This window comes from Hoplias malabaricus, chromosome X2, assembly GCF_029633855.1.
Source record: "Hoplias malabaricus isolate fHopMal1 chromosome X2, fHopMal1.hap1, whole genome shotgun sequence".
In the NCBI taxonomy this organism is placed as follows: domain Eukaryota; kingdom Metazoa; phylum Chordata; class Actinopteri; order Characiformes; family Erythrinidae; genus Hoplias; species Hoplias malabaricus.
In genome coordinates this window covers 43945518-43959091 of record NC_089819.1, presented here as the reverse complement: position 1 = coordinate 43959091, position 13574 = coordinate 43945518, and the positions used below count along the sequence as shown (strand labels likewise).

At 37.9% G+C, this 13574-nt stretch overlaps 1 protein-coding gene across 5 annotated transcripts in view; it reads right to left on the bottom strand.

Annotated features, from left to right (window-relative positions):
• Positions 1-377: 377 nt before the first annotated feature.
• The window catches only part of LOC136676815 (adenylate cyclase type 2-like), a 66056-nt gene continuing 52859 nt past the window's right edge, over positions 378-13574 (bottom strand). The window contains exons 11-27 of one of the 5 annotated variants that reach the window (XM_066654050.1): positions 13256-13444; positions 13098-13138; positions 12848-12907; positions 12224-12304; positions 11659-11728; positions 10954-11051; positions 10739-10823; positions 9766-9903; positions 9602-9685; positions 8896-9074; positions 8654-8780; positions 8126-8329; positions 7023-7169; positions 6756-6863; positions 5115-5229; positions 3266-3390; positions 378-1837 (exon numbers count right to left, since the gene is read on the bottom strand). In XM_066654050.1, coding sequence (XP_066510147.1) covers positions 1691-1837; positions 3266-3390; positions 5115-5229; positions 6756-6863; positions 7023-7169; positions 8126-8329; positions 8654-8780; positions 8896-9074; positions 9602-9685; positions 9766-9903; positions 10739-10823; positions 10954-11051; positions 11659-11728; positions 12224-12304; positions 12848-12907; positions 13098-13138; positions 13256-13444 — 1998 coding nt within the window. In that variant the 3' untranslated portion in view covers positions 378-1690. The remainder of the gene's footprint in view (positions 1838-3265; positions 3391-5114; positions 5230-6755; positions 6864-7022; positions 7170-8125; positions 8330-8653; positions 8781-8895; positions 9075-9601; positions 9686-9765; positions 9904-10738; positions 10824-10953; positions 11052-11658; positions 11729-12223; positions 12305-12847; positions 12908-13097; positions 13139-13255; positions 13445-13574) is intronic. The other 4 variants (XM_066654051.1, XM_066654053.1, XM_066654054.1 and 1 more) reach the window with 4 other exon arrangements.

The window sequence follows — 13574 nt, the reverse complement described above, 5'->3', positions numbered from 1 at the left end:
TTTAAAAAGCACAAATCAAGTGGCATTAGAACATCAGACTTTCAATTAGAGAACATTCTTTCACACACATGCCACAACCATCTGTTTCTATGCACTCTAATATCTCAATACCCATGCTAGGACTGGTCAGGGTTTTGAAAGCTTTGGCTGGGCTTTGTGAATTTCAGAGTGATATTCTCAGCCTGTAAACCACTTTAAGCCAGGAATGGTCAGATAAGAGCAGCCACTTAGCAGCTAATTAAATAAAATCCTAGAAAATGCTGCCTTAAGTGCCTTTTAAGCACCATGGACCTATGAAGTTATGGTAGTGGTGTATTTCATGCCTGTATCATGTGGCCTTTTGATGCATAAAATATAACTTGTTAATACAGTGGCAGTCAACACTTTAAACGTGTAAAATTTATTCCATACAGATAATGTACAGCAACTTGAAATTCAGAGAAGTTCCTCTGTGATGCGGCAAACAGAATGGAAAAGGCAGCTTCTGAACAGTAGAGACAGATAAGTCTGTTAGTTAAGTAAAGGTACAGTACAAACACAATACAAGTCCCATGTTAGTTTTTGCAATGTCCATTTTAGCCTTACACAGGCATATAATGAACCCGGAAGTTGGGGTTCCCTCTTTTTAAAAAAAAAAAAAAAATAATAATAATAATATTTATTCCCGCACAGCAAGAACGCAGAACTTGACTCTGAAGCACAGCAACAAAGTGAAAAGACAGACAGGCAGATTCAGAGAGTAACAAGTGCAACAAGTAGCATGATCCCACCTTCAAATGGCAGTCAAAATACAAAAATGATTTCGGAAATTCCTATTAAAGGTTTGTAGTAAGTAGAAATGTCCATGAGCCGTGTAATTCACATTCTTTTACAATTGGAACTGATTGTACTCCAGCGATTTTTTTGCCATGGTAGACAGCGTAATGTTTAACATCTTTAAATTACAGAATCTGATCCATAACATAGATCTGTTTGTAGGCCTAGAAATAAAAGTGAAAGGCTTGTGTGAGTGAATTTGGCTTAGAAGTGTAACCCCACCATCACGAGACAGAAGAAAACGTAAAGGAAATTCCATTGCAAAGATTGAGAAGGTTTATAAAAACAGAAGATGACCATGTTGGAAACAAATCCTTCAGCAGCAAATCTGTCTAAAACTTTTCAGTCCCATTTTTTCCCCCAAAAGCTTCATATTTGCTGAAAAATCCAAAAGAAGAAAAAAAAAATGTTCTTCATGTGTGTGTGCTGATCAGATGCTCTGCCAGTAATCTCAGATTAAACCATATGGCTGATAGCTATGAGCAGATCAATTTTCAAGACAAAACCTCCTTATCCGTGAGCTTGGTTAATCGTGTCCTCGTAACGAAGGATCAGAACAGTGCATGGGTTTTGAAGATGATTACAAAGTCAGTAAAAACTTGAACACTGAAAATACCTATTGTATTCCAGTGAAATCCATGATCAAGCATTCAGTACATGTCTGTATTTTGAGTTGTTTTTTGGTTGCAGGAGTTTTTAGGCTCATCCTAGACGTTTCTGCTCAGTTCTAGAACATGCGACGTAGAAAAAAAAGAAAAATCACACTCCACTTCCATATCGAGCGAGATGTCAGTTGAATGACATGTCATTACATTTAAAGAAGACAACTGTGAGTTGTTCCTTTGTGATAGAGACAATGCTAGAGGCAGTGGTTTCAGCTGAGAGCCATCCCCTGCTGCTTGTTGGTGTCTGTACACACAAAAAAAGTTTTGAGCTCCCCTTTTCCCTTCACGTTTATCAGGCCACGGCAGTCGCATGAGTAACCCAGCTTCTGCAGGACATCAGAGGTCTCTTCCGTCACCTAGGACACGCACAGACATTAATAAACTTGCATAAAATTAAAATGGGGATTCCACCAATTTCCACCAAACTTCCTACATAATAAAATAGTAAGAGAAAGCGCTTCTTTGTTGACAGATACATTGAGTTGTTTGGAGTTAGTAAAGCATAAAAGACCACAAAGGGACAGATTAACCATGACCAGCATTACATATTAAACCAGTTGTTGTTCACTGGATTGCGAATGAAATGGCTATATTTGCATTTTTGATATTGCTGCCTTTCCATCCCCTCTATTATAAAGAAAAAAAATCCCTTTTGAGGAAGTTCAATTAAAGTTCAACACTTGTTTGATATGAATTAAATATATTAAAATTATGAATGAGAAAACCCAAGCTAAATCTCAAACACAACAACAGACAGTTGAATTTACATCAAAAAATGCAGGAAAGACATACACAGTCCCTTCAAGGCATAAATAATGTGGATAAAATTCATAACTTTGTAAACAAACAAGATTTAAACGGTTAACTTTACACTTAAAACTCTTAACTCTAATAAGCTAAGAGTTCCAGCAAAACAATGAGGCTAATGGAAAGTTAGTGATGGGTAATGAACTGCAATTACAAAATGATCATTTAAACATTTCTTCAAATCGAGTGTCTGCACTTAGTGAAATGTGAGAACTGTCATTTATCATTTAAAGTATTTTCCCTCATTGATTTTTTTGATTAACAGCAGAGCAGCTTAAAAAAATTAGATCATTTTAACTACATTTCCCAGACTCTTTGGCATTGTTATACCTCCAGCTTGAACGTATGTAACTCAATTTCCCACTTCTAGTCCTATGGGACCACACTGCTATGGTGTTTCTAAGTCTGATTCATAAACTAATGACCAAAGCCTCAATGTCCTTGACATGCAGGCAGTAGATTATGGGAAATGAGGAGAGTTCGAGGGCAACTGATTCCAGTGACGCATAACTTGGTATGACTTGACGTTTCTTCCCAACACTGGTAATGCATTTGTTATTAGTGGCAGTCCTGTGGCTCCATGTATAACAGAAGGCACAATTTTCACCATCTAAATACCACACACATGAACACGTGTCTAAGCTGTGTTATTATATAACCTGGAATCTGCTCAATAAATTCAGGGTAATAGTCTTGAAGCAACAGCTAGAGTCTGTAAGCATACCACCTCAAATGAGGATCTGTGAGGTGCAGCTGGGTGTGTAGAATTTCTGTTTGTTTATCGTAGAGCCATTTGGTCCAGATGGTAATTTTTCAGTATAATTTGAACACACTGACTGCGCTATACACTGTGTTAAACTCTCATGATCTATGGAGCCATAGGAATGAATGACTTTGAATTAAGTCTCTTCTTAACTTAACATTTTGCTTTTCTATTTTGGAGATGCATGTTTTTGACAGCAACCTATGCCACATACCTGTATTTTGCCCAGTTCTCCAGTGCTCTCCATTCGGCTGGCCACATTCACTGTGTTCCCCCAGATGTCGTACTGTGGCTTGCGTGCCCCTATCACTCCGGCTATTACTGGCCCATGGTTTATGCCTGCAAATACACACAATTGATGTCGCAAGAAAACACGTAACTTAAATATTTATATCTGGAGGATGCAAGTTACAGCAACAACAAATGTTTACACCCCATGGGAATAAACACTTCACAGGTCCGTCCTGAAATGCTATAATAAAAAAAATAAAAAAGTAGTAGAGGGCTCACTCCCCATCAATTTTACACTGTGACATAAAGGCATTCAAATTTATATATAATATATATGAAAGTATGTAATACAACACTATTCCTTACTGCTACAAATACATGCTTCATGCTTCAATGCTGATAATTCATATTTCAAAATGTCAATTCTTTCCATTTGGTGTCTCTGTACAAAGTCAGAATCTTCTAAATGTCCCTCAAATCAAGCATGTAGCTTTAAACATACCTTTACAGAGAAAAGGAAAGAGACAAAAATAAGAAAATGTCCACTACAAAAACGTAAATAACCATCTGACAGTAAGATTTGTTTTATAGAGGTTTCAGAAACTAACAGAAGGTAGTAAAACTGATGTAATAATGTAAGAACCTTCAGTTAAGTATTATGTAGTATTAGTGCAAGTAGTGATTTGTGTTTAGTGTATTAGAGGTTGGTTGCATTCCCTGCTTGTTATGAATATGCTTGATGCCGAATGTACTGTTGAAGTGTTAGTGTCTTAGTGTTATGTTAACGTTTCTGTGAAAGTAAATAGCTTGTACAGCAGTTTTTTCTATGTGAAAATTGAGAAAGTTTGGTTCTTTCATCAAGTTATCGTTTTGGAAAAGTAAGCTTGTTTCAATTCTTAGATACTGTATATGCACATGGACACACATACACACAGAAATTAATCTGAGATCATAAAGTAACTCTTCAGAGAATTAAAGGCCAGGCCTGCCTCTGGAGCACTAGAGCGCTGAGCATATGCTTTCAATAAAACCTTTTTTCCAGTAGGAACTTTCATTGTTATTTCAGATCTCCCCTGATCGCTATCAGAATTTTTTTGTGTATTCTCTGACGCATTTGATGCTTTTATGAACCGGGTTATTCCAGATGGGAAGGATGAGCTCCTCATTCCTGAGCAGCTGTATATAATTATATTTATACAAAAACTGACATAAGAATGAACAGATCAATGGGTTTCCAGACTATCCAGTGTTTTCGTTTCATTCATGATATTTAGAATATTGTGGTGCGGATATTGAGCTTGTACGTTTCTTCTGCAACAACAGACAAAACCTCAGACATGTCTCAAAAATGCTTGTGTATCTGCATTGTACTGAAGGTGAAATACCCATTCTAAAACTGAACTTTTCTATCATAATTGGTAATCTTTTAGCAGAAGAGATATTGTGCTAACAGTGGCTTCTCTCTTAAATTAGTTTTACTCTGACATTTAAATTGTACACATATTTTAAGCTACAAGAATACTAAGGCTGTCACAATACTAAGGACCATACAACCTGTACAGTTGTTCCAGTAGATTGGTTATTTAATTAAAAAATGCATTTGGGCTTTTTGGAGACCGTTCAGATGCATTAAGCTGAAAGTAAACTTGATCTTTCAAAATGTAATCTCTAAAATGCAGAACACAAACTCAACAATAAACAATGACAAAGGAGTGTGCGTGCATATGCATCGTGCGTGTGGTGGGAGTGTTATCTCTGATTTGTCTCGAGCCTCACTGGCTGACTTATGATAATAGAGTGTGTGTAAGTGTGCACGTATCCAGAACACTCACCCACGCGTAGCCTGAAGCTGTTAAATGAGTGCCTGTTAATGCCATCCAGTTTTCCCATCAGAGCGATGGCAAACTCCACCATGATTCCAATCTGAGCCTGCTGCCTCTCTCGGTCCTGCCAACACACCGTTCTTACATTTAAAACATGGACAATAAAGGAACAGTGTGTAAGCGCAGACCCATGCAGATATATAGCAATATCTATGTTTTATGTCTCATAATACTGCTGTCTAAACAAAAACATGGATCTCCATGTTTGTCAATTTACTACATGATTTGGACACAGCAGCTGTCCTTCATATTGTGTAAAATAAATCATGGTGAATGGACCAATAGAAATGCTATAAAATTACTTGGAACAAAACCTTTTTACATTGAAATTTATGAAGGTTTTTTCTTTATGTAAAATTGCTATTTTGGAGATACATGTTTTGATTGACCAGCAATTATAAGAATACAATTTCTTTAGGATCAACTTTACAATACAGTGGAACCTCTACTAACGAACGCCTATACTAATGAACTTTCCAAGATATGAACCGGGCATTTGAATATTTTTTGTCTCTACCAACGAACCATGACTCTAGAAACGAACCCGAGCCTCCGCCGAGCCACTGACCCCAATAGGCAAGTCTCCCAGCGCGCCCAGACTTGAGTGAGCTTTTAAGATTAGCAAATTGTAGTTTTAGCAATTTAGCATTAGTGTAAATAGCAGACATCGAAATTCGTGGTAAGTTAAGCCGTATCTACGCTTCGTCTCCCCACATTCACCCGCCTACTCTCCGTTATTCCACCCACCCCCCACCTCCCGTCATACAGCCAGTGCCTGTGTTACTCCTCCAGCCAGTCGTCACGTCTTCAAGGTAGCGATGTGTAACCACTTAAAACTTTTTTCTTTTTTATTAGTTACCACTGTATTTCTTTTTTATTTTTAGTAACGCTACATGAATTTTTTTACGAATTTGAGAGTTTTGTAAACATATCAGTGCAAAAAGGGTGACTTTCGGGGTGGTACTGGAACGCATTAATTGCTTTTCCATTATTTTAAATTTGGAAAATTGACTCGAGAAACCAACTTTTTTACTTACGAACCGGGTCACGGAACGGATCAAGTTCGTAGGTAGAGGTTCCACTGTATTGCATATTGCTAGAAGCATTCATGTGTGCTATGAATAAAATTCTATTTTACTATTTGATGGTTTCACAGAAATTATTTGCATGGCTAAGAACGGGACACAAAATGCAAATCATAAATATTTTAATTAGGGCTGGTTGCAGTGTGAGAAGTTAACATTTATCCCGTGCAATCTGTACATTAGACAGAGCATAAATGAACAACATGTGCACATAAAATGGTGGAATTAAAATAGGACTGCCCTGACAAGTCAACAAAGCTAATCAGTCATTGGTAAAGCCAATTATTAAAGTTGCAGAACGTTGGTCCATATGAACTGGACACCAAATATAATGATTCAATTACTCGTTTAAAGAAATAATAATTCATAGATGAATCGATTACAGAAACGATCATTGTTTGCAACCATAATTAGTAACAATGGTAATAGTTAAATAATGTGCCCTAATATGAATATTATAGGCCAAAAATATACAGCAAAGCCTTTCTACAGTAAAGAATTTTACCTGGTTATTTTCCATTCCAGGTGTTCCACTAAGACCAACAGCTGCCATGTAAGTGCTGCCAATCGTCTTAATCTTCTCCACTCCGCTGAATTTCGGTTTGGATAGCAGCTGCAATAAGAATGAATGGAGGGAGGAGAGTAAGAGATTAACAGATAGAGGATTTTTACTGTTTTTGGAAATGCCTTGACATTTTAGCAGCTGTTTTACACTTGGAAGAAAAAAGATGACTCATGAAGTCTGAGTCATTGTCCCAAGCTGCTAGCTCACCTCGTCAAAGTCAGCAATAATCTCATTGAGCAACCTCAGACACTCCAGTCCCTCTTTGTTGATGTCACACTCTGTGTAGAACTCCTTGAAGTCAGGAACTGAGGCAAACATCACACATACGCAGTCATATGATTTGTAGTACAGGTCCTGGAAAAGAAACACAGCAATAGACATGTTGGGTTCCTAAAGCCAAATCCAGCAAAAAAATAAAATCTAACACAGATACATCAATGTATTCATTTAAACAAGTGCAAGCACAATATGACACACAACACAACACAGGCAGCTGAGGCTGAGCTACTGATTCATGGAAATGATGCAGGCACTGGTTACTTCATCTGAAACCATTAGAGTCTGCCCTTACCATTAGGCAGTCCTGCACTTAATGACTGTTTACGTAGATTAGTAACTGTAAACTGTTTAGCTTCTCCAACTGTCAAGTTTATAAATGTAGTGCCAAAATGATTCAGAATAGCAATAAGGCTTAAAAGGAAAATGGAGCGTTCCTTGTAAAACGTACATCAACACTTACAGACCGAGGAAAAAAGTAATCACAGGCTAAAGATAAGTGAATGGACAGTTAGGCACTGAACGGTATTTTAAAGCTAATAAGTCGCTAACTGAAAACTCAGTTAGCGAAATACAGGAAAAGCCAAGAAAATGCAAAGCACTAACACTGGCCACTGGTCATCAGATGTTCCCAAATATTACAGCCAGGCTCTAAGTAATGTTAGGGAGGTGCGGCTCACAGTGCTGAAAGTTAGTGAATGGAAGGAACAAGATATCAACAAACAGAGACACTGGAATGGCAAATGTCCAGTCATTCTCTGCTGAGTCACCCATGACCGAACCTGAACACAGGACTTGAGAGATCCATCAAATCGGTTCTCTTTGAACACCACGTAAATGTGAAAATGTTCACAATCAGATAAATCCATTCAGGGAAATGGTACACAACACAATCGACATTACAGTTTTTGCACACATTTCGTACACTTACACTAGATATGTCGCCATGTTGTGGTATGGTACAGCAAGGCATGCTATGATAAGCTGAGCTGGTGAAATGGATGGCTTCTTAAAGAGACCTGTGTGGTTCCTACCTTGTATTTCTGGTTTAGTAAAGTGTTAGTGGAGAGCAGCCCCACCTCGTTCTTTTTGTTCTCCCCCACGAAGAGTGCAGCCACATGTGCTGGGAGAACATTCTCCAGCAGGAGCCGTGTGAGGTTCTCACATAGCTCGATCTCGTCTTTATCTGTGCGGTTCTTGTTCTTTAGCAGGAAGTCCTGACGGCAACAGAATTCATCCTGAGAATAATAGAAGGAGTTAGATTACAGTGGGTTTGTTACAGGAATCAATGGCTTTACTGGAGATATACTGTTCTTAGCTTAAAGTTAATGGGTTTTACTCAGTCATTTTGGACCGTATCTAAGGGCCCATTCATGAAATTTAAGTAACAGAATTAATTAGATTTTAATATGACACTTAAAAATGTACTAATCTTTGCTTTCTGTTTCATTAGCATTTCACACCCTGCTGAAATGTTCTGGAACTGAGATCTGTACGTGTATGGCGGAGAAACATAGTGTTTAAGTGGTGCCTAGTGATAAGAAACAGTATAGTGTGCATACCTGGCGTGATATAAGGAGCATGGTAAACAGAAAGAGAGTGATGTAGATGCAGCTCATAGCTGGTGGGTGTTTCATCAGCCCTACGTTGGAAAGCAAACTCTTCTCATCCTCCATAGAACTGCAGCAACTAGTGTTCAAATATACACAGGCATAAATACACACAATAAAACTTGTCAACACACACACCCACACAGTTCAAAATGCTGGGACTTGATTCTGAATGTTGATGCATGGGTCCTTACTTGCTGTAGTTTCTAGTGAGAAAGCAGCTGTAGGTGAGGAACAGAGTTTTCTGGGTACAAAAGATGATGATGTAATAAATTGTACAGGCGGTGAAGAGGAAGGCCACTTTCAGCTCGAAACTCACTCTTAAAAATACCCCGCACACTAGTAACGCCAGTATACAGCTATATACCGAATACTGCGAGAGAAAGAGAAACCATTAAATGGATTAGTTCCAGGTATCTGTATGGTAGGGAATTATATTTTAAACAGTCGTGTAAAAGATAAACATATATGGCTTCTGCACCTCAACACTAAATGTTAGACAGGAATTTTTGATGCTTCTCACTTTTGACCGTATAATTTAATAATAATACAGTTTATAATATAAATGGCTGGGTGTAGAAGCTATCTTTCCAAAGCTTATGTAGCTCACTATTTAAAAATGATATTTAGCCACAGATGTTGATAGCAAGCTCGCAAAAATAGTGTTGCGGAACCCTGTTTTCATTGGCTGTCCTGTAAAGGACAGCTGTAAAATTTTGTACCAAATTAGTATAAAACATTAAAATAACTCGCTGTGTTGGCAGTGCCATTCAAATAAAGGGATGCATTAGAATATTTGTCGCTAATCAATAAGTAGACAGGTTTGATCTAACAAGCTTTAGAACAAGCTCTTTTTTTTCATAAAAGAGTGATGTTCACAGCAAATAGAAGGCTACTCACAGGCAAATAGAAGAGGGCTTCTTCAAAATTGCTTTCATTAAAATTGCAGTAAGTATTGAAACTTGTGTTATGCTGTTTAAAACACTGAAACAGAGAAGAAAAACTACTGACACATGAACAGAATAACGTGCATAAACATCTCAACTACACAAAGTGTAATTTACCAGGTCAAACAAGGCAATGATGACTATAACAGTTGTAGCGATAGTTGCTAGGGGAAGACGCAAGAAAGGCCTCTTCACCACCGCCTGTGACACAGCTTTTAACCACTGGCAGGATTCTAACTTCTTTGGAAACTTTTTCTAGAAGAGAAAATCAGAAAAAATAATGAGTTTTTATTTATATTGGATGTAGTAAATGTATATGCATGTGTTTGTAAGAGAGAAAGGGATACGGACTTTAATGAAACCACATATTTCTAGGATACAATTAAAGGGAATTCCAGCCAAAAATATTAGATTTATTATGCTGTGCCAGGCAACGTGCATCACTGCATAGCCTCAGATTTGTAAACCATTTATGTGTTATTGTTTAACTCTGTATAAACCCAACATGAATTATTCAAACATGTCATACAACAATTCAAAATCCTCTTCATTGAGATTAAAAAACTACACATTGGTATAGTGAACTGTGTGTAAATGTGTGTGTGTGTGTGTGTGAGAGAGAGAGAGAGAGAGAGAGACATAAATACTATGACAAATGTCAGTCTGTTTTTAGTGGTTGCAGACATTCCAGACAGTCCTCAGCCAATCACACTCAGAGTACAGTCACATCACATGACATTCTCAACATAACACCACCATACAGTTTAGTACAATAGGTGATGGGCATGTATAAAACCAACAAGGAGGACTACATATATACAGGAACACACTCTACCTAGTGTTATTATTATTTAGACACTACTGCAGCTTTAGATTACCATGTATGTACGCACTAATAATTACAGCTGTACACTTTACAAACCTTAACCTCCTCGTAGATCCTTTTTTGTAAATATCACAAGGAGGATGTTGAATGATGTTTCTAAAAAGAGTTTACCCTCAGACGGAGCAGAAAAACGTCCCCAAAACATTTCATATTTTGCTTCATGGAAACCATAATGAGCATGTTTAAAAATGGCAAATGTCTAACCTGAATATGACCCGCGTAACAGATGGCGAGGGTCAACAGCATCACACACGCTAACACCATGAAGGTCAGTCCCAGCTGAAACTGACTGAAAAACAAAGAGAACACACACAGTGATGCACTGCTACATAAACAGAGCCCGGTCATTGTGAATAACTACGCAGACATGGAATATGGCAATTTAAGTATTTGATTCTGTGCGTGTCCATTTCACTCACTTTGTGGAGACAAGTATCTGAACAATGAAGATGCAGAGAAAGATGAAGCAGGCACAGGTGATGTAGTACCTGAAACTGGGCATGTCTATGGTCCTGTACTAAGAGACACATGGAAATGTTGTTATGTCATTTGGGTTTTGAATAATTTAATAATTATTAATAAGATAGAATGAGTGAGGTTAAAGTCAAAAAGTTGTATTACATTATGTATGTAACACATCACAGCTGTAACAAAACTTTAAAAAATTTAATAAAATAAAAAAACAGCAATGCTTTACAATAATTTGATTATTTTTCACTAAAGTTACTCTAGAAGTGACTTCTAAAACACTGCTCAAACTCTCTCTCCTACCACTGCTGAAAAGCCCAGTGCTGGGGAGATTTGTTTGTAGCTCATGTACATATGCAGTTTCATTTCATGAACTTATAAGAGTGTTTGTGCTAAACTGGACATATTTCCACTATGGCTGCACAATAAATTTGTTGAATTCATTAATACTTTTACAACATCAACAACATTAATAATAAAGACTTCATAGTGTGTCAACTAACGTTTGTTTAGTGTAGTTTAAAGTTCTCAGATATTATTCACAATTAAAATTTTAATAAGAGTAACAAGAATACATGCAAACAGTGGTAATAAATAAAGCTTGCTGATCCACTGTTTAGCACAAAAGAAATGCACTGTTTGTATTTGATAGATACCTGTTTTTCCAGCTCTCGCTTAGTGAACCACAGAGTGAGACCTGAAATTTCTTCAGAATTCACCCACTGCCTGAATATAGGAAAAAAAACAAATATGTGAAAATCAAGAATTATTTTTGTTAATCGGGACAGAATACACAGATTTTGTTTGTTTGATTTTTTTCTTCTTCCAAAGTAAAGCCGAATACATGAATTCAGAGAAGACTGCTCCCAACATATTTTGAGTGGTCTCAGACATCAGTGCGCGCTCAGTCTGTGTTCCAATTTCACATTCTGACTTGTCAGCCATTTCCCACTTCAAGCAGACTTAGGTTATTAGCACTGATTTTTTTCCCCTCTGGCAAACGCCATATTTGTTAAAACCTTTGTACAGTCTCCAGTGGATGTTTGATGGATTTGAATTTGGTTCAGAAAACCTTTGTTGAGCTGCAGCCCATTTAACACCTTACTTTCAGCCTGTTAGAAGACCTACCTCAAAGATTAAGCATGGCCTACATTTCACTGTTGATTATAGATATGTTTACATAAACCTTACTGTAAGAGAATACAGAAAACCGAGACTCACTTGCTGGAGCTAAGCTCGTCTATGGTGGTGATCATCTCGTTGTGCAGTTCTTCATCAAACTTGCTCTTCTGGGATTTATTTCTGTTGGAGGTATATGTGAACTTGGATAAACGCTCATAAAAAGAGTATGAAAGCGAGAGAGCTAGAGTGAGAAAGTGGGAGAGTGTGTGCAGTGGAGCAGGTGTGAGTAGTGGGGCAGGGGTCACAGCCATTATCATGCTGGATACAGAACTCTTCAGACCAGTCCACCAGTATGAACAAGGAGTATTCTGTGTATGCGTGTGTAGGTGTGGCATGCAGGATACCATGTGTTAGTTTAACACCCCTGAGAAAGACAGAAATATGCATAGATACAGCTTAGGAAGGAAAAGTACCATTTCCTTACACCCTTACATCACACATGCGTGCACACAGGCACCAGCACACACTTTCTCCAGTCAGAGTCTTATCCAGCAGTGTGCATTATTCTGTGGGGTAGGAGGCTCACTTTTCCAGTATGAGGGAGTGGCTGTTAGGGGTCATGCGGTGAAGCTGTGATGTTGTGGGCCTTGTAGCGTAAGCTCAGTGAGATATTGGACTGTTAGTGAACCTGTGGCCCAGCAGAACATGGCTCCACACACTCACTTATTGCTGTTGAACGAAGGGGCAGGCAATGAAAACGGCTCTTCAAGAGATTCATCAAAACTGCCAGGGACCAACAGTAAAATACACAACTTTCAATTTTTTAACAAACAGAAAGAAACAAAAAAAATAGATAGAATGGAGGGAGGTGAGAAAGATAACAGAGAAAGAGTGAACAAGAGACAGAGACAGAGCTAGAAACAACTCCCCATCTCTTTCTCACTCTCACACACACAGAAGCATACCTACTCACCTTTCTGTGATTTTTAAAGGTGCTGATCTCAGAGGGATATCCTGATATAGGGAAAATATAAATGACACAAATATACAATAAGGCACAAATCATTTGTTAAAATGAATCTCATGTCTCTTTATACGCATATCTGTATTTGAGTCTGGGAGTGTGTTTACCTTGAAGCGGCCCTTGCCATTAGACATGGCATCAGTGATGGCACCTTCTCTGCTCTGCAAATGTGCAAAAGGTTTAACTGCTCCCCAGGACTCCAAATACCGTGTCATTCTGACAGACGCCCTCATCTTCAGACCGTCATTCACTCGCTGCTTCGGAACATTGCGGCTGCTCAGAGACGTATCCTTAGACTGTGCATGCATATTAACGAGGAGAGGTTTTTGAGTATTGATCAAGAATATAAAAAATAATTAAATAAAAATGTAAAACCATAAAAATAATATATATATATATTTTTTTTTTTTTGTTAACGTGATATTA